The sequence below is a fragment of the Dermacentor albipictus genome, chromosome 3, assembly GCF_038994185.2.
Source record: "Dermacentor albipictus isolate Rhodes 1998 colony chromosome 3, USDA_Dalb.pri_finalv2, whole genome shotgun sequence".
NCBI classification, from domain to species: Eukaryota; Metazoa; Arthropoda; class Arachnida; order Ixodida; family Ixodidae; genus Dermacentor; species Dermacentor albipictus.
The window spans coordinates 159,656,159-159,680,504 of record NC_091823.1 but is presented as its reverse complement, the minus strand read 5'-3'; the positions used below and the strand labels follow the sequence as shown (position 1 = coordinate 159,680,504).

General features: G+C 49.1%; 1 protein-coding gene across 1 annotated transcript in view; it reads left to right on the top strand.

Annotated features, from left to right (window-relative positions):
- Window positions 1–6,315: 6,315 nt before the first annotated feature.
- LOC139057012 (lysozyme C-1-like) overlaps window positions 6,316–24,346 on the top strand; it is a 101,184-nt gene continuing 83,153 nt past the window's right edge. Inside the window, exon 1 of the mRNA XM_070534819.1 lies at window positions 6,316–6,822. Coding sequence (XP_070390920.1) covers window positions 6,654–6,822 — 169 coding nt within the window. The 5' untranslated portion in view covers window positions 6,316–6,653. The remainder of the gene's footprint in view (window positions 6,823–24,346) is intronic.

The window sequence follows — 24,346 nt, the reverse complement described above, 5'->3', positions numbered from 1 at the left end:
GAATTTAAAATCTGAAGCACGGCTTTGGAAATGTCAATGCATATTTCGCATCAGAAGTTCATGATAACTTTATACCCATAAAGTTTCGGATTCGAATTCGTGCGCACCGTAGATTCCGTGGCCTCCGTGAGACGCCGACGAGCCCGCTCGCCATCAAAACTGCCTTAAAACTTTGTGCTTGTATGTGGCTCCTTGTGTTATGTGACTTTCGGTACCTGGGCACTGCCGCGAAATCCAGCCCAAGTTCGCAATGTCCGCGCTGAAATGTCTTTTCGAGCTTGAAAAATACATCTTAGACAAAATCCAGAATGATTTCCGGCGTCGGGGGTTGTTTTGGTCAGCGGTGCATGACAGCCCGAAAAACATTTCGGGGGGGCGGGGGCGGCTGAAGTCCCATAAGTGCTTCAGCCGCCATCATACTACGGAGACTTGAAGAGGTTTCCTTTTATTTGGCGAAGATTTCACATTTAGATCTTGCTTTGTTGCGTTCCTGCGACCGCTCAGGTCGTGTAATACGTACCGGTGGACAATTAAAGTTACATAATGGATGCCAAGAGAAAGGAAGTGCAGTCGAGGACGGCAGAAGACTGGGGGGGGGGGGGGCGATGGAATTAGGAAATACGCAGGCACTAGTTGGTATCGGTTTGCGCAGTACAGGGGTAATTGGAGATCGCAGGAAGAGGCCTTAGCCATGCAGTGGACATAAAATAGGCTGATGATGAAGATGATGACTTCAATGACACACTGTACGTATAGTGCGCATTCCCAATCACAAAGGAGTGCGAATAAAAGACGGAAAATAATCGTCACGACCTCACGTTTATGTAAAATAATTGAGGTTGCTCATTAGGGTGGGGGTTTCATCACATAGACGGCCGTGTCGACGCCGTAGTGTGGTGTTAAATAGTGCGCCGAGCAAGCGGATACGTTCATTCTACACGACTATTCTATTCTACACGACTACTCAGTATTACACTCGAGCGAACTTTGTGATGCCGGGCACGGCGGTTGCACAATACACTGCTGGTTACTTGTCTGCGTCTCAGTTTAGCGTCGCCCCTGCAACCGTGTCGCACGTGTTCTCGATGGCCCAGATACAGCGAGAGGAAACTTGTCTGAAAAAAGAATGTTTAAGGTACCGACAGGTGCTGCTCGCTGAAAACTTGGCTTCACGTTGAGCAGATCTGCATGTGGGGCATTGCCATATTTTGCCCCCGACATGTCTGAGGGTAGATAAAATACTGCTTTTTGCCCATTTGACCCGCCGGCATTATTAAAGAGAAAGGGCAGACAACACGAGAGACACAGGGAGGGATCTTTGATGACCGACTTTTTGTTTATTCGACATGCCGGCTACACATGCACTAGACGGGGCTATGACAGGCAAGGGAGAGTGGCTATGCAAGACAGAGGAGGTTTGGGAGGGGGAGGGATCGAGCATCCGCCTCGGTTCCGGAATCCCTGGCCTTCCACGCGGTTTTCGGATTTACAAGAAATTGTTGGCCTGCTGGCAGCGTTCACTGGCGTCCCATGTCACCACGGGCTTGACTTTGCCACTCTGCGCCAGCTCGGCTCGCAATGCACAACGCGGCAATAGGCTACTGCTTGCATATAACGTGGTCAGGCTCTTTGTGTCAAGAGCCTTCCCTTACATATTTCGGTTCATACTTAAAACATAATCGGTTCATACTTAAACCTTGCAGCGCGCCAACATATACCGAGCCTCGAATTTCCATATTTGCATTACCGTGTCCTGTCGCCTTGGCGGTGCCACTGCCTGTGTTTCACAAATAAAAGTTTCCTTCCACTTCCTTCGTGTCGAGACATGACACTTGAAATGTCGACTTCGTTTAGTTGTGCCTATGTGCTTCGACATTGAAAACCAGAAGCTGCCAGAGAGCTTGCGCAGGAAGTGCTCTCCACAGAGGTCTGTGGATCATGCTGAATGTTTGTGACAGACCTGTGGTAGTTCGGAAGCAAGTCATACATACTAGTGGCCTTTATTTGGGGCGCTGATCTTGTGGACGCTTGGCGACTCGCATTTGTGCCGAAGTGAACAACGGCGCCTAACTTGAGGATTCGAGAAAGTCGCTTTCTCCTATATTCGCAATGAAGTTTTGAAGCCACAAGTCGTTATTTCTCTATTTATTGTGGGTGAAACTTCTTGGCCGTTTATGCTTCTATAACAGACTGGCACATCGCCTCCTCCAGTAAGCTATTTTCCCGTCCGCAGCTCGAAATTTTTGGTGCACTCTTTAGGTTGTGCAAATAATATAAGAAGCTAGAAGAGGTTGCCAGCGCTGCTCAGTGCAAGTCCAACAGCCGTTGCTGAAGTATTGCGACCGATACTACGAAGGAGACAACGTTTTGAATTCTATTTTTTTCTGCTTTTCGAGAGTAACGAAGGTCCCAAAGCGTTGGTGGACACACACGCTACAGTGCACATTTTCAATGCTAAGCGACGTAGAATTTTGCTAATATTATGGATCAAAAAGAAATGATCACACCTTCTTGGGTTGGCATTAGACGAACCGCGCCGTTTACTTGAACTCGTGTTAAAAGCACCATCCGCTTGTTGATTCCGACTGTTCTGGTCCTGTTTATGCGCACAACAGAAGCCTGGGCGCAGCCTAGCTATGTTGACATAGATTGCCAAGCAAACCACCGCTAAGTTATTGTCATTGTGAGCAGCCATATCAGCCTAAAGCCAGGCTAATCTTACAATATGAATGAACCGCATACAACTTAATTGAATCTATCTGTTCAGCCTAACAGAATGTGTTCTTTTGGGACAGAACAAATGTCCCTTTTTGAATAAACATGCATCTCTTAATAGAGCAGACAAAAATTCAGCGACAATCACGATACTGCCTAATGCGAAATTAGAGTGCAGCTATATAGGTGTTTTCATTTCGTGTCAATACTTGGTATTATGGTTATATAGGTACAAGGGTTTTATTAGGAAGAGAACGCTGTGAGTAGCGTAGCTTGGCGGGGACAAATCTGTCTCGTGCGGCACATTGCAAACGGAGCGAAGTGCGGCGCGGGCACCAATCGGGAGAGGCAGCGCGTGGGTGCCGCGTAGGCGCGGTTCACAGCAGCCGCCACGCAGCTCATGCAGCGCTTTGCTTTCCATACAGACGACGCGTGTTACTCTATGGGAACCATCCTCACCGCACAGCCCTTCTTGCGAGGCACTACGCTTTTCTTCTCACGCTTTCGTTCCACCGACGAAGAGAGCGGCCCTTCGTCGCGGGGAAATCGTGCCACCACTGTCAGCAGCGACGACACCCAACGGAGCGTCACATCGAGCCTTACTCGTAGCCGCTTGCTATCACCCATTGCCGGAGCAGTGAACCTCGTCACACACGCTCGTACCGTGGACTGGCCTCAGCAGCTTTCGAACAGATGCGATGCGATAACTTTATTCGGAATCCGGCGATTGAGAGGCCCGGGCCTGGGACCGCCTAGATGGCCACTGGGAGCTGCTGCTCCTGTGTGGCTTCCTTGGCTCGCTGGACGGCCCAAACTTGGTCTTGGAGTTCTGAGCTGAGCAGCACGGCCGACCACCGCGCCCGTAGATTTTCTGGGGAGACTGCCATTTTATTTTGATATATTTCACATCCCCACAACATGTGTTGAAGGGTGGCTCTAACAGACTTGCATAGCTTGCACATATCGCTCTCGTATATATCGGGGTAGAAAGTTTTTAGTTGCACGGGACTCGTATAAGTTTCTGTTTGTAGTCGCCTCCAAGTAACGGACTCAGCTCTGTTCAGTTTAGTGTGAGGCGGTGGTAATACTCGCCTCCGATTTTGATAGAATTTGGTAATGTCACTAAATCTTGTTAATACGTCTTTTTCTCTCCAGATTTCCTCCTCCGCGTTCTCCTGACCGATGGAAGTCACTCTTTGCTCAGCTCGGCGAGTAAGACCTCGAGCTTCGCGGTGTGCTACCTCGTTGAGGTTGACTGCGGGAATGTCTGGAGTCGTATGCGCTGGGAACCAGATCAATTGCCTGCCGTTCTTCTCTGCATTGGAGAACTTTGCTTCATTGACTCTGATGATATGCCATGCCTCAGGAGAGATCCTACCTTTTGCATAATTTCTAATGGCCGCTTGAGAATCGCTAATGATGTACTGAGCATTCGTGGAGACCAATGCTAGTGCAATGGCTACATCCTCTGCGGTCTCGGAATGTTTGGTATTAACTGATACGCTTGTAAGGGGTTTTTGGGTGTGATCTACGATTACTGCTACATAGCTATTTCTGTCTGGGTATTCAGCCGCGTCTACGAAGGTTGCTCTGTCGTCTGACCCAAAGCTTCGGATAATTTTCTCTGCTCTACTCTTGCGTCTGCCGTCGTTGTAACCTGGATGCATGTTCTTGGGTATATTTGGTACTAGGAGTTTGTCACGAATTTCTCTCGTTATCGTCATCTTTTCGCCGTATAGATTGTGATAATTCATTCCTAGTTTGCTTAGTATATGCCGTCCCGTTTTGGTTTTGGTTAGTCGCTCTGCTTGAGATGTTTGTTGTGCTTCTATGAGTTCGTCCAGTGTGTTGTGGAGTCCTAACTTTAGCAAGAGATCCGTGCTCGTACTGATGGGAATCCCTAGCGCTAGTTTGTATGCTTTTTTTATCATGTTGTTAATTTTACGCTTTTCAGCTGCAAACCAATTGTGGAAGGCTGCTATGTATGTGATCTGACTGATTACGAATGATTGTATCAGCCGTATGATACTTTCTTCCTTCATACCTTGGTGCTTGTTAGTAATTCGTTTGATTAATCTCATGGTGTTTGTCACCTTTGTGTCTAACTTCATTACGGTTTCCCTATTTGTGCCTTTGTTCTCGATTACCAGACCCAGCACTTTGAGCTGGTTGACTATTGGGATATTCCGCCCGTTCTTGGTGTGTAGCTTGATTTCCTCATGAGCCTTGTTTCTGTCGTATCCTCTGGGAGGCCTGCCTCTAAGTGTGGGGCGGTACAATAAAAGTTCAGATTTCTCTGCAGAGCATGTGAGGCCTGTTCCTATGAGGTGTTCCTCTACTGTGTTAATTGCAGTCTGGAGTCGTTGTTCTATTGATCCGTCGCTGCCATCACAGGTCCAGATAGTAATATCGTCCGCGTAGATTGTGTGATTCAGGGACTCTATGTGATTTAATTTTTCGGGGAGTCCCATCAAGACGAGATTAAACAGCATCGGCGAGATGACAGCGCCTTGCGGCGTGCCGGCCCCCCCTATGTCGATCTCGGGCGACTTGAGCCCTCCGACGGAGATGACTGCTTTCCTATCTGATAGGAAGCTCTTGATGTAGTTATACGTCCGTTGCCCTAGTCCTATTCGTTCGATGTTTTCCAATATGGTTGCGTGGTTGGCATTATGGAAAGCTTTTTTAAGATCAAGGCCCAAGATGGCCCTTGTCGAGCGCGTGTTATAATCGATTATCTGATGCTTAAGTTGGAGCATCGCATCTTGTGTCGAAAGATTTTTGCGAAATCCTATCATTGTATCTGGGTGTATGTTATTATCCTCTAAGAAGTTGTCTACTCTGTTTAAAATTACATGTTCCATTAATTTTCCGACGCAGGATGTTAGGGAGATTGGTCTGAGGTTGTCAATCTCAAGCTTCTTACCAGGTTTTGGAATAAGCGTTATCGTCGCTTTCTTCCATTGAGCTGGCACTTCTCCCTTTACCCAACACTCGTTTATGTATTCTGTTAATTTGGCTATCGATTCATCATCCAGGTTCCTGAGAGTCTTGTTGGTTATACCGTCCGGGCCTGGGGCAGATTTGGTATTTAACTTTTGTAGGGCCGCGCGGATATGTACAGATATGTACAGATATGAACAGATATGTACGATATTTTATTCTCACAGCTATTAATTTACGTTATTTGCGGGAACCTTCCTAAGAAATTTGACGCAAATCCCATCCTTTGTTGACGTGCTCTTACTCTTTGCGCCGTCGGCCATTCTTGGCGCCATCTTTTGCTTACACAAAGTACATCGGATTTTCGCGTAAGGGGGCACAATGGCTGTGCTGACGTAATCAATAAAGCGGTATTTAATTTTGTTTATTTAGTGCGCTCGCTCAATGAAGTAGCTAGCGTGCGGGACTCAATATAATGAGGCAAGGGCACGCAAACTAATTCTGCCAATCTCTTCCCGGCTCTCTTCTTTCCATTGATGGGTTTATCCCCTTTTTTTTTGCTTGCATCCCCAGCCGCGCCAACATCACTCCGCGCGGCGTTGTGGGCCTTTTTATTTGTGCCTTTCGTTGACTGGCAGCGGACGAGTGTGTTTGATCAGCCGGTCTTCCGTGCCGCCCCGTCAGGGTAGGAGCGCATGCGCGCTACGCTTCGAAAGAGCATTTTATGGAACATCTCCGGTGCAGGCGTTTCCGACATTTCGCTACTCGAAGAGCGACAAAGGCCCTTTATCTGTGTGTCTATTTCGACGCAATATAGCCGCTTCTTGGGACGCACACCTTGCGATGCACTGTGCGGATGATGTTCAGACGGTTTTGTAACTGGAACGACCAGACGACCACCGTGCGCTGGCCGGTGCGGCGTGCCGGCGCTCTGTGTAACTGTTGAGCGTACATAGTAACAAGCGTCGCTTACATGCATTCGTCGACGCATCAAAATGCCGCCAGCGCAGAACAAGACGCCGTCTGCTACCGCACTCCTCGCTGTCGTCTGCGTGGCGTGTTGTGCCCTCGCGGTTCAGCAGGCCAGTAGCAGAAGGGTCCACAGATGCTTTCTGGCTCGAAAGCTTCGCGAGGCTGGATTTGACCGCTACCACGTCCTACACTGTGAGTATCGGCTCTTTAGGCATACCTCCATTCGTCTGGACGACTGTTCCTGCGACGAAGAGATCATAAAATCAGCAAGTAGAGAGTTAGGCTGGTGCGACAACGGCAAGAACACGTAGTGCGCGCGCGTGGTCTGTGAGCATATGCGTTGTGGCTGCGCCAACCGGGCCTCAGGCTTTGTTATTGAGCATACGACTTCAGCTCGTATATCTCATCTGCGAACCCGTTAAATCGAATCTCTCTCCGAGCACGTTCACTAATTCTTTACCATCCAGCTCCTGTCGGCTCGTCGGCTTTAAAGTATGACATCTCGATGCGACAGGAGATGATAGCGCAGCGATGACGCTCTAAAACAAGGTGGCGCGGACAGACTTCTGCCGGCGAGACGGCGGGGAGCGCTCCGCGGGAGTGCGCAGTGACGTCCGCTCGTGACGCTTCATTCGAAAGCGTGCAATACCTTTCTGTCTGAATGCTCTTTTATGACCCGCCGCGGTTGCTCAGTGGCTATGGTGTTAGGCTGCTGAGCACGAGGTCGCGGGAGCGAATCCCGGCCACGGCGGCCGCATTTCGATGGGGGCGAAATGGGAGAACACCCGTGTACTTAGATTTAGGTGCACGTTAAAGAACCCCAGGTGGTCGAAATTTCCGGAGTCCTCCACTACGGCGTGCCTCATAATCAGAAAGTCGTTTTGGCACGTAAAACCCCATAATTTAATTTTTGTTCTTTTATGAGCTTTCGCACGTTTCCAGAGGCGGCGAAGGAGCTGTTGCAATGCCTCTTGTCCAAAAGACGGCGAATATATTCTTTATTTTGCGTATGCTTGCTACTAGCGCAAATTTGATCGTGAAACGTGTATGCGAAGTATATGAGGCAGCTTTGCACTCATTATTAAGCATGCGTTTCACGCCTGACTGGACAGTCCAGCAGTACTTGGTGCATCGTGCTATGCAACTAAGCCAACTCAATCGTTGTGCAAAGGTACATGCAGGATTGCTTTTATTTCATCAATTGGCAAATGGCCATTAAACTTCTCAAGTGACAACACAGTAATCAGTGCTATTGGAAATAATATATCGACGGACACTAATAATAATATCGGTACCTATGAAACGGGTCCGCCTTTCTTTATTACATGCAGTCCAAAAGGGTATTCTGGGACTCTGAGCCATCATGGTAATGCCTCTAGTGGTGGCGCAGCAATGCTTAAGTGGTTCAACTTCTTCCGCTGTCCGGGCTAGCTTATGATCTGTTTCATACCTAGCAGACCATGCCTGAAAATTAGAGCGTCATCTGCTACTGATTGCGACTGAACGTAACGTTTCCGTGTTAGTACGAAAGGCCCACTTAAAAAAGAAAGGCGCTGCCGGAGAAACAGCAAAAAAAAAGAAGGAAAAAAAGAAAGAGGCAGCTTCGTCAGAAAGCCGAACAATCGAAAGCGATATCAAACGATTAAACAGTACACGAAGTAAGGTTCGTAGTCTTATAGGTCGTAAGGTTGTGGTAAACATTCTCTTGTAAATCATTTAACAAGCATGGCGTCAACAACCCACGCAAACATGAACAGACGTCACTCGATGACCACCAATACCAGCTTTCGAAACGCGGGCGTGACGAAGAGCACCGGCAATACAAGAAAAATAATGCTTCATGCTGGGGCCGAATCTTATAACGGTTCGGAATACGAACCGTTCGCTTCGCCACTTACGTCACTTCATGTGCCATTCCCAAGCCGGCGGTGCAAGAAGGGGAGGACGCGACCAATAGATGAGAGGGTGCCACCTCTGAAGTATACGTCACTATATGACGAGCTAATTGAGGAATTGCAGAATGTTTCTGCTTGCTAAACAAATGTAAAATATAAATTAAATATTATACGCCAAGTATTGAAGTATAAACTTGTGGTGCCGGGCGTTTACGCAATGCAGAAGTAATTTATTAATGTCATTCTTTTTCATTCTCAGCCCACAGGCGGTATCGTGAGCGTAGATGAGTTGGCCACGGAGTTGGCAGAGCGCAGCGCTATGTCGTCTGCTACCAGGAGCTCGCACGATGCATGGAACAGGAACGCACTGCCAGCACTTCTCAAGTAGCTAGCGCGACAAAACCGTGAACTGGTTCTTAGGGACACCTTTACTAGCCGACTATATCAATTTTCCTTCTTTTTTCGCCCTTCGTCATCGGCTCGGACATGACTCGCTCGCCGCCGCGCTGCCGCTATCCCTGCGATCTGCCCCACGGCGCTTCCCGTGATAGAAGCAGTGGAACTTAAATCGAACATTATGGTATACGGGCCCTGCATTGTCTGCGCGAAGTCAAATCGAAGAGTGTGGTGCTGACGGTGCGCGCTGTGCCGTGAAATTGAGAGACAAAGTATGGCACTACCGAACTAGAGAAAAAAGGGCAGCCAAATAAGAGAGCTCCACAATACCTTTCCGTCCTGACTGTATAGTTTTATCAGCCGAACGAAGGAAGCGCTGAACCAGCCTAGGTTGAACCCTTCTGATTGCTGAACGGCAATCTGTGAGCTATTCACACTGGCGATAGCACTGGGAATTCGATCTCACCATGCAAATATCTCCTTAGCATTGACTTTGAAACTGCGGTCACGGCAAAGCTGACCCAGCCCTTCAACCGGCCAACACAGCAATTGCGAGAGCAACTTTGTGGACAATGCCGGCAGCAGAGATCTGGGCAATTCCGATGAATTCTTCGCGTCCGACTGAGCTCTGGGAGCTGCAGGCCGGTGGCGATGAACCGCAGCGCGCAATATTCCTTCCTCTGCGGGGAATGGCCACTCGTACGCTTGCAGCCGAGTCTCCTCCATTTGATAGCGTAGCCTGCTAAAGGTCTACTTAGAAAGCCAGCGAGGGCGATGCAACTCATTATCCGTCACTTCTTCGAAAGCGTATCGCATTTCCAGCCGTGGTCGACACCGAAAGAGCAACGCCAAGCAGACGACGAAGGCAAGTAATAGCCTCCGAAGCAACCAACGCACGCGCGCGCGACGCCCGCGTGTCTCCGGGGACGCGCGACCGGCGCGCGCGGCCAGGGTCACAAGCCAACAGCCAAGCCACAGCAACGGAACCCAAAGCGGACTACCCCTTCGCCGGTTCCTACGACCGGTTCGCTTTGAAGGTGATTGACAGATGCGTGACGTATTCGAAAATTGCGATACCGCCCCGCTCCCTCTGATGACCTGTGACGTAATCGAAATTTTGGCCAACCAGGTGAGGCCAAAGGAACGGTTCCCCAACCGAACCGTTATAAGATTCGGCCCCTGCCTCTCGCTTTAGCGCATCTCGGGAGCTTGTGGTAACACCTATTTCAACAGTAGGCGCACTGGAAGACAACGCGCATCAAGCCACCATCCGTCTCGGTGCACCCTGAGCCTTTGCATCCAACGCCGATTACCTGCTGTGCGCGGGACACGCATGAACTCAGCCGCGCGGATAGCCACCCGCCGCCACGATCTGACTACAGGAGGAGACACATGCTCTCCTTGTCTAGCACGTGCTTGATCACTTTATCTCCAATGTTCGGTGAGACGGCGCGCATCAAGCCACCATCATTCTTGGCTCACGCTCGCACGCTTCCCTTCGCATACTTCGGTGCGTCTTCTACGCCGTATGCTGTAGATGTGCCCGACAAGGTTTTTATGCGCAGCATATTACGAGAGCTCAACCCAGCTCCTCAGGCGCGGCGGTGTCGCCTTCAATACCACGTGACACCGTGACGTCACGGCAGAGGAGAAGTGGCTTTGGCACAACTCTTGCAAGATGGGCTGGGTGGGAATCGAACGGAGACGCTACCACTGAGCCACGAGTACGATGCTTCAAAGCGGTACAAAAGCGCCTCTAATGAATGCGGTGTTGCCTTAGAAACGAGCTGTTTCTAAGGCTCAGGCGTGCGTCGCTTGCTCAGGCGCACATTTCGTTGCCGCGCCGAACGCTGCGTTGCTCGACGCTCACCGCGTCCAATGCGGGGTGCGTAGTCGCTGCGCCGTAGCCCATTGTCTTACACCCCTTGGCGCGTCGACGGGAACGCTGTCGCGTTCCACTCTTGAAGGCGAAGCAGAGTAACGCATGAGTTGTTTCTTCGTCTAGCCGAACCAAATATAGCCAAGCAACAGCAGTTCACCAGGCTAAACAGTGGTTCAACAACTAAAATAAAGGCTAGTATGCTTCGCATCCTGGGCTTAACCTTACCTAAGCCACAGCCATTTTTGAAGATGGGCTCGCTGGCTGCGCCACGGTGAATTCCGAATGCGAGCAATTTTTTTCCACCGCAGGTTTCACTGAGTCGTTATCCGACATCACACGACCGCTGCCAGAGGCCGAAACATCTTCCCATGCAAATCTGTCAGCGAGGCGGCTCCCACACTCATCAACGCCTGGGGCGCGGAGGTGCCTATTGAACTAATGAGAGCGGGCAGGTCGAAAAAATAAAATAAAGGAGACTGCGGGTACCAAAGACGCGCGCAGTAGAAGCAAGGATAATCTTGATTTCGTTCTCATCAAACGCAGCTGCTCCGTCTCGTTTCTCCGACATGGTGCCGTGACCAGGATTGCGGCTAAACCTCTTCCGACTGGCCACGGTGTACAAGGGCGGCGGACTGGCCACAGAAGAGGGACGAAGAGGAGGCCCGGGAGCGAACCGACGGCAGCGAGACGGGGCATCGACAGCACGGAGCGGCGTGGACACAGAGGGAGAAAGACGCGGATGACGTCTCGCCGCTAGAACCTCTATAAGTGACCAGCGGTTTCCTCAGTTATTCGAGATGAACAGGGAGGTGATTTTGAAGAAGCGAAAGACGCCGAGGATGCAAATAACCCTAATGTGCAATGCGGGAAAAAGAACTGCTGGAGAAACAAAATTCTAAAGGGATATCGCTGATAGCCAGCCAGATCAAAGGTATTGCAGACTCGCTAAAGAAAGCGGACGAGCAGACGGGGTAATGGATAACACCGGGAACAGCTGACTCGGTGTTTACAAAAACCACTGAGTACGAGTCAGAGATAGTAAGTGTTCTGCCCAGCATCAACGCATGCCTTTCTCGGCAAGAAGTGCGGGAAACAGCCAGGGAGCAACACAACATCAATGAGGAAGCTAGACAACCGCAGCAAGCAACAATACTTAAGCAATCCAAACTAGAAACAATGAAGTTTGTCAGTGATAAAATGAAATGGCAGAGATTTTGGCGGTAATTTGAAACAGCCGTAAATGAAAAAAGCGAGTTGAACAAAAATAAGAAAATTACGTACCTTCTGTCATCATTAACCGGAAAAGTGGCAGCTGCCATGGAGGGATTACAATTTTCCGAAAACTATGGGACAGCCATTGATCTACTCAAGCAGCGGTACGAAAAAGATGACGTGCTAGTAGAAATACATATGAAAGAAGTACCTTGAATATTAGCAAACTGCAACGACCATGACTATTGAGGAAGGCTGTCGCAAAAGGTGCATGTACACTTACGTGGATTAGAATCCCTAGGCTTGAAGAGCCAGTCCTATGCATCGATATTTCTTCCGATTCTGAAAAGAGCTTTGTCAGTGGATATATACATTGGATTCCAGTTAAAACAAGGAGAAGTGGTTAGTAGAAGTTGAACACAAGGTCAGAATGTGGCTTCACGTGACGAAGACACTCTTAGGCGTTTGATGAAATACATAGATCAAGTAGAGTGCAGAGAGGAATTGTTTACAGAAGGGGAAGAAGGCTAGGGCAACATAACTGATAATAAGCAGCACACAATAACGGTTAATTTCCAAAGTACAGCTGCAAAATTCTGTATATTTTGCGAGAATGCTTCGCGCTATACTGATGAGTGCAGGAAAACGACGCCTTATGAGGAAGCTGAAATAGTCAAATAGATGTTTCCGCTGCACCAGGCCTCGCCATAATGCTAAAATATGTAACGCAGACATTAAGTGCAAGGTATGTCGAAAATAGCATGCAACGTCTATGTGCCGAAGCAAATAACTGACAACGCAGTGTAGAGCAGCCCTGGTGAAAGTAAAAATCCCAAAGAGTAGTGAAAAAGTGTTATTGCAAGCGCAGATACAGAATACCGTTGCTGCCTACCTCACTGCAAAAGAAGTAGGAAGAGGACGAATCAAAGCTGGCTGAAGGTTCAGGTCTAAGCGCAGGCTGTATGAAAATCGGTATACTTACTGGATCGAGCCAGTATTGGCAAGTAATGACAGGAGTGATTGGAACACTATAAGAGCGGCTGACAGCCGCAGAAACCATATTCGACTGGACAGTAAAGGTTCAAGCTAAGATATTCGCAATAATACTTGAGAAGTCAACCGTAATGGTACTTCACGTTAACGTGGATAATTCTGGCATACCCACGCCACTCAGACATTTCTGGAATATTGAAAGACTAGGCATAATGTGCACTGACAAAGAAGCCAAGAGAGAAGAAGAAGTGATTAGTACTTCATAACGTACTTGAAATTTGAAGAGGAGCTTTGTTCAATCACCCTTCCATGGAAAGCTAATGTGCAATTTGATGAAAACAAGGAAGTAGCTATGACCAGATTGCGATAACACACTCTACAACTACAAAAGGACGAAATTATACTTCGGCGTTACGACGATGCCATTAGAGATTATTTAAATAGTAGAGTAGCAGAAGTGGCCGAGGAACGAAGTACACAATGACACCTTTTGCGCTACACCCGCCGCGGTTGCTCAGTGGCTATGGTGTTAGGCTGCTGAGCACGAGGTCGCGGGATCGAATCCCGGCCACGGCGGCCGCATTTCGATGGGGGCGAAATGCGAAAACACCCGTGTACTTAGATTTAGGTGCACGTTAAAGAACCCCAGGTGGTCGAAATTTCCGGAGTCCCCCACTACGGCGTGCCTCATAATCAGAAAGTGGTTTTGGTACGTAAAACCCCATAATTTAATTTCTTTTTGCGCTACAGGAAAAACTGCGATATATGTTACACCAACAAGCCCAAATACCCACACTGATGGACAAATGACACACCGCTTCTGCATGCCGCATCAGGCAGTAATAGGGGAAGATGGACAAACCACAAAGAATGTGATTTGATGAGTCTTCATCGTTGACAAAAGGGTTATCTTTAAACGATAACCTTGAAACAGGACCGAATCTCTATTGTGATCTGGTGCATATGCTGATGAACTTCCGAGACCATCTCATAGCAATGACAGCTGATCTAGAGAAAGCATTTTAATAGATTTCAATACATGAAGACGACAAAGACGCATTGCGGTTTTTATTGTGGGACAGAATTCCAAGTTGTAGCAACGCAAAAGTTTGTGACATGGAGAATGTGAAGATTAATGTTTGGCATAGCTCCGAGTGATTTCGTACTTGCAGCAACAATGCAAAACCACCTAAGTAGGTTGGAAGATAGCTTCCGGGAAACGATTAAGCAGCTGAAGAGAACATTTACGCAGACGACGTCATAATGGGAGCCGACACATCAGGAGAAGCCAAAAAACTTCATAAAGTGTCCAGACATTTTTAAGAAGCGTAAGCGACACTAAGAAACTTCAAGGCGAATGAGCCTTGATTGCAACCAACTATAAAAATTGAAAAAAAATAGAGACTTGGAAACCTCCATTCAGATAAAGGTACTTGGCATAAGATGGAATTTCAAGAAGATAGACGGTACCTGCCATCTTTTGACATACATGTCATCGATACTAGCGGTCCGATTAGGAAGAGACAAATGGTACAGCTAACAGCAAGAATATAGGATCCACTGGGCGCCTTCAGTCCTTTCACAGTGACAGCCAAGCAAGAAATCAAAAGATTTGGCGAAAGCGAAGACCTTGGGATGACTCGCTGCCAAAAGATTCAACGGCGGCATGGAGGAAGTGGCTTCAAGAGCTATGATTAATTCAAGACCAGCATACCTAGGTGCTTTCATAGTAGCCAGGGCAGTCAGTCTTTTCACATGTATCATTTGTTTTCCGCTGCAAGTCCGTGCGCTCATAAGATGCGATGGGCATCCTGGCTTACAAGCGTGGACGCTTATAAGTGTTATAAAGGATGCAACGAAAGGCACTAGAAAATAGTATACTGCAATACTTGTGTGTGCTACTACACGAGCTGTACATTTAGAAGTTGTGGACATCAGGATAACAGACGCATTCTTACATGCACTATGAAGATTTATTACAGCGAGACGAGGTCTACGTTGCACAAAATACAGTGACAACGCAATGACGTCCAAGAAGGCCAAGAAAGACATCAATCGTACGATTAAAGAACTACAGGAAGATGTCTCCAAAAGAGCAAGCCAAGGAGATCAAGTCTAACGGAAGTACATCGCAGAACATGTGCCTGGGTGGGGAGGCTTTTATGAAAGGAAGGTATGAAGCATGAAATCAGGAATGATGAAAGTTGTGGGAAAATACGGTTTGCATCACTTGCGGAAAAAATGGACGATCTTGAAAACAGAGGATGAAGGAATAACTCAATAATATACGGTCTAACTGAGCGACACACACAGACTACGGAAACGCTCGGCAGGATAGTAAGCGATGAAGTATTTCAGCAGAAACTGGGCGTATAAGCAAAAAATCATTGAAGGCATTCACAGACTGGGTCAAAAGACTGAAAATAAAGTGCGACCTGTTATAATCACATTTTTGGACAAACGAAGAAAGGTGCTTGTTGTGAAGGCTGCCTATAAACTGAAGAACAGTGACCTATATATATTTGAGGACTTTTCAAAGAGAATGCGAAATATTAGAAGGCAAAATGGCAAACGTCAACAATGGAAAGGGCCAAAGGAGCGAAAGTCAAGCTCTCGTTTGACAAACTAATTATTGATGGAGTTACGTACGTGTGGGATGACACCAACGCGTCCTGTTGCTGCATTAGGAAGAAAACAGGGATTGACAACACAAGCCACCCCATTCCTCGCCGAATATTCTCAATATCAGTTGCCGAAGTGTCGTAAATAAGGTTGTTGAAGTGGAGCGGCTTCCATCACATAATCCTGATATAGCTGTCCTATCAGAGACATGGCTAACAGATTAATTCTATGACAGCGAAGAATTTCCACCTAGCTTCAGTGCGTATAGAAAAGACCGCAGCTCGAAGAAGGCGATGTGTGTATTCGGTTTAAGAAAACGATAAACTTAATAAAAATGCCTGATGTGCCTAACGCTGAATGCATCTTTTGCAAGGTCTAACATGATAACATTAGCTGTGTTCTGGGAACTATGTACAGGCCTCCTGGTTCATCCATCGATATAATTGATGAATTGAAAAATTATATGGCAACAAATGTGAAGCCGGGTGATCGTATTGTACTGGCAGGAGATTTTAGTCTGCCAACTGTTAATTGGTCAACGATGTCGCACGTTAGTCATTGTGACGTTTCTGCCGAGGCAATGATAGACATCGCTTTTCAGTACGACCTATCACAGGGAGTTGAAAGTTGTACAAGGATCCAGGGCAGCTCCAAATCAATTCTAGATCTCCTCTTTATTTCAGAAAATGTTACACATAATTATTTTTGTGACGGGCTCCTCGGTATTTCCCATCACTTCGCTGTTCTATTAACACTATCAGACGTTTCTGTCAATGAAAAACCCAAAGTGTCTACATTTCCTAACATTTGTAAAGCTGATGACGAATAAATACTTGATATGCTCTCTTTTCATTTTGATGATTTTGTTAATAGCTCGCATAGTGTGACCGTTCTGTGGACAAAGTTTAAAGGCATTGTCAATGAAAGAATTGCACGTTTTGTACCAACTATATTGTCACGTGGTAGTGACGGTGAAGAAAGAAGCAATAACACAGTAGCAATACTGTGAACGAGAAAACTAACTTTTATTGGGCGAACCTGTGCCCACAAAAACAGGCTACACTTATAGCACAACGATAGCGGCGAACACGGTCGGCGATCGTCGGAAAAACTGATCAGCGGGTCAAGCGCGTCGGCTTTTATAGATCAGTCGTCGAATGTTCCAGATTACCTGATGGGACCCGCGTGTCTTCCACAAAGTTCTACACCATTCATGTCACGCGATGAAATCTGATAACACAAGGTTCGGCGACAACAGACACGCGGATAGAAGCATCGATAACTTTCCAGAAACTTCGGATACATGCAAGCGCGTCCCGCGCTGCGCGATAAGATTTGTTAGGCGGTGAAACCTGGTCGCCCGATAAACATAAATACACGTGTCAATACCCCCCTCTTAAAAAGCATCGTCCCGATGCTACAAAGAGAGCGAAACACAAAGGGACACTTATTAAACATAAGTAACAAAACAACGAAAAGAAATAAAGTCCAAAGGTCAGTTACGCGAAGTCCCAAAGTTCGTCAACGCTGGTGGTACGGCTTGAGCCGCACAACGTGGACAATTTCAGGTCGTGAGCGGCGCCGCTGTGACAGCGAAATGCCGTCTGGCACGACCTCATAGTCCAGTGCACCAATACGTCGGATGATCTTGTACGGTCCAAAATAGCGACGCAAAAGCTTCTCGCTCAGTCCTCGTCGGCGTATAGGGGTCCATACCCAAACATGGTCGCCGGGCTGGTACTCGACGAAGCGTCGTCGGAGATTGTAGTGTCGGCTGTCGGTCCTCTGCTGGTTCTTGATTCGCAGGCGGGCGAGCTGTCGGGCTTCTTCGGCGCGCTGGAGATAGGTAGCGACGTCAAGATTCTCTTCGTCCGTTACGTGCGGCAGCATGGCGTCGAGCGTCGTCGTCGGGTTCCTGCCGTAAACCAACTTGAACGGCGTGATCTGTGTTGTTTCTTGCACCGCCGTGTTATAAGCGAATGTTACGTACGGCAGGACGGCATCCCAGGTCTTGTGTTCGACGTCGACGTACATCGCTAGCATGTCGGCGAGGGTCTTATTCAGCCGCTCCGTAAGACCATTCGTCTGCGGGTGGTAAGCCGTTGTCCTCCTGTGCCTTGTCTGACTGTATTTCAGAATGGCTTGGGTGAGCTCCGCTGTAAAGGCCGTTCCTCGGTCGGTGATGAGGACTTCTGGGGCGCCATGTCGCAGCAGGATGTTTTCGATAAAGAATTTCGCCACTTCGGCTGCGCTACCTTTCGGCAGTGCTTTTGTTTCAGCGAAGCGGGTGAGGTAGTCCGTCGCCACGACGATCCACTTATTTCCGGTTATTGACGTCGGAAAGGGTCCCAGCAAGTCCATTCCGATCTGCTGGAATGGTCGGCAAGGAGGCTCGATTGGCTGTAGTAATCCGGCTTGCCTTGTCGGCGGTGTCTTGCGTCGCTGACAGTCTCGGCATGTTCTGACATAACGGGCGACGTCGGCGGTCAGGCGCGGCCAATAATACTTTTCTTGTATCCTTGATAGTGTCCGGGAAACTCCGAGGTGTCCAGCGGTCGGATCGTCATGTAGGGCATGCAATACTTGTGGACGAAGTCCTGACGGGACAACAAGAAGGTAGTTGGCGCGGACTGGCGAGAAGTTCTTCTTCACGAGTAGACTGTCTTGAAGCGTGAAGGAAGATAATCCGCGCTTAAATGCCCTGGGGACAACGTCGGTGTGCCCTTCCAAATAATCGACGAGGCCTTTAAGTTCCGGGTCCGCTCGTTGTTGTTCGGCGAAGTCTTCCGCGCTTATTATTCCAAGGAAGGCGTCGTCATCCTCGTCATCTTGCGGCGGCGGGTCAATGGGGCGCGGGATAGGCAATCGGCGTCTGAGTGTTTTCGTCCGGACTTGTATGTTACGGTGATGTCGTATTCTTGTAGTCTGAGGCTCCACCGTGCCAGCCGTCCTGAGGGATCCTTTAAATTCGCTAGCCAACACAAGGCGTGATGGTCGCTGACGACTTTGAATGGCCTGCCATATAGGTAAGGGCGAAATTTCGCTGTAGCTCAAACGATGGCGAGGCATTCCTTTTCGGTTGTAGAATAATTGCCTTCCGCTTTTGACAACGACCGGCTAGCGTAAGCTATCACGTGTTCATGTCCATCTTTTCTCTGGACCAGGACGGCGCCGAGGCCTAGGCTACTGGCGTCAGTGTGGATTTCGGTATCGGCGTGTTCGTCGAAGTGCGCAAGTACGGGCGGCGACTGCATGCGTCGTTTGAGTTCTTGAAATGCCTCGGCCTGCGGCGTTTCCCACTTGAACTCGACGTCGCATTTAGTTAGCTGCGTCAGCGGCTCAGCGATGCGTGAAAAGTCCTTGACAAAGCGCCTATAGTAGGCACACATGCCAAGGAATCTGCGCACTGCCTTCTTGTCGATTGGCTGCGGGAACTTTGCGATGGCAGCTGTCTTCTGCGGGTCGGGGCGTACTCCAGATTTGCTGATGACATGGCCTAGGAATAGAAGCTCATCGTAAGCGAAGTGACACTTTTCCGGCTTCAGGGTGAGCCCTGATGACTTGATGGCCTCTAATACTGTCGCAAGCCGCTTAAGGTGATCGTCGAAATTTCCGGCGAAGACGACGACGTCATCCAAGTAAACAAGACAGGTCTGCCACTTCAATCCTGCTAAAACCGTGTCCATCACGCGCTGGAACGTTGCAGGCGCCGAGCACAGTCCAAACGGCATAACCTTGAATTCATAGAGGCCGTCTGGCGTGATGAAGGCGGTCTTTTCGCGATCCCTTTCATCGACTTCTATTTGCCAGTAGCCAGACTTGAGGTCCATCGATGAGAAGTATTTAGCATTGCAGAGCCGATCTAATGCGTCGTCTATCCGTGGGAGGGGGTATACATCCTTCTTCGTGATCTTGTTCAGTCGACGATAATCGACACAGAAACGTAGGGTTCCGTCCTTTTTCTTTACCAAGACAACAGGGGATGCCCACGGGCTTTTCGACGGCTGGATGATGTCGTCGCGCAGCATTTCGTCGACTTGTTCTCTTATAGCTTCACGTTCCCGCGTCGAAACTCGGTAAGGGCTCTGGCGTAGTGGTCGAGCGCATTCTTCGGTTATTATGCGATGCTTTGCGACTGGTGTTTGTCGAATCCTCGATGACGTCGAAAAGCAGTCTTTGTATCGTCGAAGCAGACTTCTGAGCTGTTGCTGCTTAATCACGGGGAGACTTGGATTTATGTTGAAGTCTGGCTCGGGAACTACGGTCGTCGGGGTAGATGCAACAGAATCCGAGAGGACGAAGGCATCGCTGGTTTCCTGTATTTCCTCGATGAATGCGATCGTCGTGCCCTTGTTGATGTGCTTGAACTCCTGGCTGAAGTTTGTCAGCAACACTCTCGTGTTTCCTCCGTGCAGTCGAGCGATCCCTCTTGCGACGCAAATTTCACGGTCGAGTAGTAGACGTTGGTCGCCTTCGATGACGCCTTCTACGTCAGCGGGTGTTTCGGTGCCGACCGAAATAACGATGCTGGAGCGAGGCGGGATGCTCACTTGATCTTCGAGCACACTCAAGGCGTGGTGGCTACAAGGGCGCTCCGATGGTATCGCTTGATCTTCCGACAGCGTTATTGACTGCGACTTCAGGTCGATGATGGCGCCGTGTTGGTTCAGGAAGTCCATGCCGAGAATGACGTCTCGTGAACACTGTTGCAGGATAACGAAGGTGGCAGGGTAAGTCCGGTCATGAATGGTAATTCTTGCCGTGCAGATTCCAGTCGGCGTAATGAGGTGCCCTCCAGCGGTCCGAATTTGGGGGCCCTCCCATGCAGTCTTAACCTTCTTCAACTGGGCGGCGATGCGTCCACTCATTACAGAGTAATCGGCCCCTGTGTCCACTAAGGCAGTGACTGCGTGGCCGTCGAGAAGCACGTCAAGGTCGGTGGTTCTTTGTCTGGCGTTGCAGTTAGGTCGTGGCGTCGGATCACGGCTGCGTCGTGTTGAACTGAAGCTGGAACGTCGCTTCGTCAAGTCGTCTTTCGTCGGTGTAGTCTTGGCTTCCTGACTTCGTCGGGACGGCGGCGTGTCGTCATTAGGTCGTCGAGACGGTTTCTTCGTCGTCTTCGTCGGCGGCGGAGGATCTTCGGCAATTCGACGAACAGCAACCGCACCTCCATCGGTTGCTGCTTTTAGTTTTCCGGATATGGGCTCGCAGAGCGGCCCCGGGCTGGGCCGGTGTATGGTCGGTGCTGCGGCGACAGGTAGCGGCCTGGTGACGGCGAACGGGACGGTCGTCGAGGGCTCCACTGAGTAGCGGCGAGGTAATCGGCGATGTCACGAGGGCGTTCACCTTCCCTCGGGCGCTGTGCGTTCACGGCGAAGCCTCGCAATCCCAGGTCGCGGTACGGGCATCGGCGGTACACGTGCCCGGCTTCGCCGCAGTGGTAGCAGAGCGGGCGGTGGTCGGGGGCGCGCCAAATGTCCGTCTTCCTCGCGTAGGTGCGCTGGGCGACGGGTGGGCGTGCTGGCGGCGGCGGTGGTGGACGACGGAATTGCGGCGTTACAGGGACCTGGCGTTGTCGCGGAGGGGGAGCTTGACGGCGTGCGATGGCGGCGTAAGTCATCGCTTCTGGCTGGGGCTGCGGTAATTGTGGTTGCACCTCAGGGACTCCTAGCGATCGGTGCACCTCTTCTTTCACGACGTCGGCGATCGAGGCCACTTGAGGCTGCGACGATGGCAAGACCTTGCGCAGTTCTTCGCGCACGATGGCCCTGATGGTCTCGCATAAATCGTCCATGGCCAGTGATTGAATTCCGGAGTAGCTTGTTGGCTTGGTGCGTCGGTCAAATTGCCGGTTCCGCAATTCCAGTGTCTTCTCGATGCTCGTCGCCTCACGAAGGAACTCGTCGACGGTCTTCGGTGGACTTCTTACCATACCGGCGAAAAGTTCCTCCTTTACGCCACGCATCAGTAGACGTACTTTCTTCTCCTCGGACATTTCTGGGTCGGCGTGGCGGAACAGACGGCTCATTTCCTCAGTGAAAATCGCGATCGTCTCATTCGGCAGCTGCGCTCTTGTCTCCAGTAGAGCTTGGGCTCGTTCTTTTCGCACGACGCTTTGAAATGTTTTCAGGAAGCCGCTTCGGAAGAGGTCCCACGTCGTCAAGGTGGCTTCTCGATTCTCGAACCACGTCTTGGCGGCGTCCTCCAATGCGAAATAGACATGTCGTAGCTTGTCGTCGCTTGCCCAGTTGTTAAACGTAGCGACCCTCTCATACGTTTCCAGCCAGGTTTCCGGGTCCTCAAATGTGGAACCGCGGAATGTCGGTGGTTCCCTGGGCTGCTGCAGGACGATGGGGGACGCTGGGGCTGCCATTGCGGTTGCCTTGGCCACAATCTTCTTGGTCTTCTCAGGTAGAAGTCCGTGCTCCGGGGGCAGCTGTTGAAGACGGCGGCTTGCTCGGTGGTCCGGGATTACGTTGGTGTTCTGTTCGCGGTCTGGGCTGGGATCACGGCTTGCCGGGGGCGTCCTGTACATGGACGAAAAGCACCTCCACCAGATGTCACGTGGTAGTGACGGTGAAGAAAGAAGCAATAACACAGTAGCAATACTGTGAACGAGAAAACTAACTTTTATTGGGCGAACCTGTGCCCACAAAAACAGGCTACACTTATAGCACAACGATAGCGGCGAACACGGTCGGCGATCGTCGGAAAAACTGATCAGCGGGTCAAGCGCGTCGGCTTTTATAGATCAGTCGTCGAATGTTCCAGATTACCTGATGGGACCCGCGTGTCTTCCACAAAGTTCTACACCATTCATGTCACGCGATGAAATCTGATAACACAAGGTTCGGCGACAACAGACACGCGGATAGAAGCATCGATAACTTTCCAGAAACTTCGGATACATGCAAGCGCGTCCCGCGCTGCGCGATAAGATTTGTTAGGCGGTGAAACCTGGTCGCCCGATAAACATAAATACACGTGTCAATATTTAAGAAACCTAGAACTAAGAACCCGTGGATATCTAGGGAGACATTGAAATCGGGAAGGCAGGTAGAAATATTAAAGAAGAAAAGGGAGACTTCTACTGATTACAGTTATCAAGAACAAATTAGCAAGAGCAAGAGCTTTCTACTCCTTCTGTCCGTCTTTTAGCGTACAAATCAATTGTATTACAAATCTGAGATTACGGTGCGATCATATGGGACCCCTTTACTAAATTTAATGTTAACAAATTAGAAACAGTGCAAAGGTGAGCGACGCGTTTTATATGCAACACTGTTGAAGTACTTCAGTTGCGGACCTTTTAAACGGAGCTCTACGTGCGCCCTTACCTTTAGGATACCGTTGTTCAAGGCTTAAGTTCCTATATCAAATGATTAATGGCTGTTATTAAATTAGCATAGCTGATATTTTTTCTTTTTCTTCAGGCTACTCAACTAGGCAGAAACACGACCTTACTATGTCCGCTTTTCCTACGCGCAATAATTGCTTAAGTATTCATTCTTTCCTCGCACGATAGTCGACTGGAATAAGCTAACTAATGCAATTGTTTTAGCACCCTCGTTATCGTTGTTTTCCTCACAGTTATAATAAGAATTTACTAATTGAATCATGTTGAAGTCAACTGTACCTAGTTGTATCCTACTGCTATTAATTTCCTCTGAACAAAGGTTTTAGGTACTCTAAAGCGGAACCCCATAATGTAAACATTGATCCTTTTATATTTCTTGTGCCCTTGATAGGCTCTATCTATTCGATCTATTGTATAATCTGTAACTACTATAAGTTCATGTACGCGCCTTTTTTTTCCTTTTTTTTGTACGACCCTGCTAAAGTTACCGAAAGGTGATTGCTCTATGTCTATAAATAAATAAAAGATCGTTATCAAGAGAATAGATGCAAACATTCAGAACTGAAACTGAAGCAGTCCTTAAAGGCCAACTGCAACGAAACTTCACTTGGGCTAAATTGGTTATAAATGCCCGAGTATACTCTTAAAGTAATCTTGGTAAAGCCGCAGGGCTGGTAATCGCCTAATTTTGTTATTAGCAGCTATTAGACAGCGCCTTTGCAGACGACGCGTGCACCTGGCGGCAAAGCGGTAGCGATGTGGATACGGCGCATATTGAAGAAGCGTACGCGATTTTTGATCTCTCAGTTGCGCCATGTTGCACCTGAGCAGCCAGGTGCATTGCTCGCTCATCACTAGCAAGGTGACGGGCATCTCTCTCGGCGTGCGTTGTCCCTGTTGCACTCGTGATTTGAGCTGTTGCAAGAATGCCGATGCCTTGCGTGGTCGTCGGGTGATCGAAAACGTACTCGAGCACAAGCAATGGCCGTGCAGTACACGACGCTGAGTAGAGGAAGGCCAAACCCATCTTTCCTGTCCCAGCTTTCCGAGCGCAAGTGTGCACCGCAGCGCGGCATGCAAGTGCGACGCGCACCAGCGAATGCGCACAAAGCATGTAAACTGCAGTAGACGAAGCTGCACTTCAACAGCACAGTCACCCATCGAGATCTGCTTGGCGAACGCTTGCTCGAGTTGACTACATGCTGCGATGGCGCGCGAGAACCAAAGGTAACGTTCAGAGGTATGTTGTATTCAAGAGCGATATCCTCGAGCGATCAGTTCCGGTAGTGCATTATCGTCAACATGTTTCGCGCGTCTCTACATCGGACGTGCCGAAGTAGACGAAGGAAATCCTTTTTT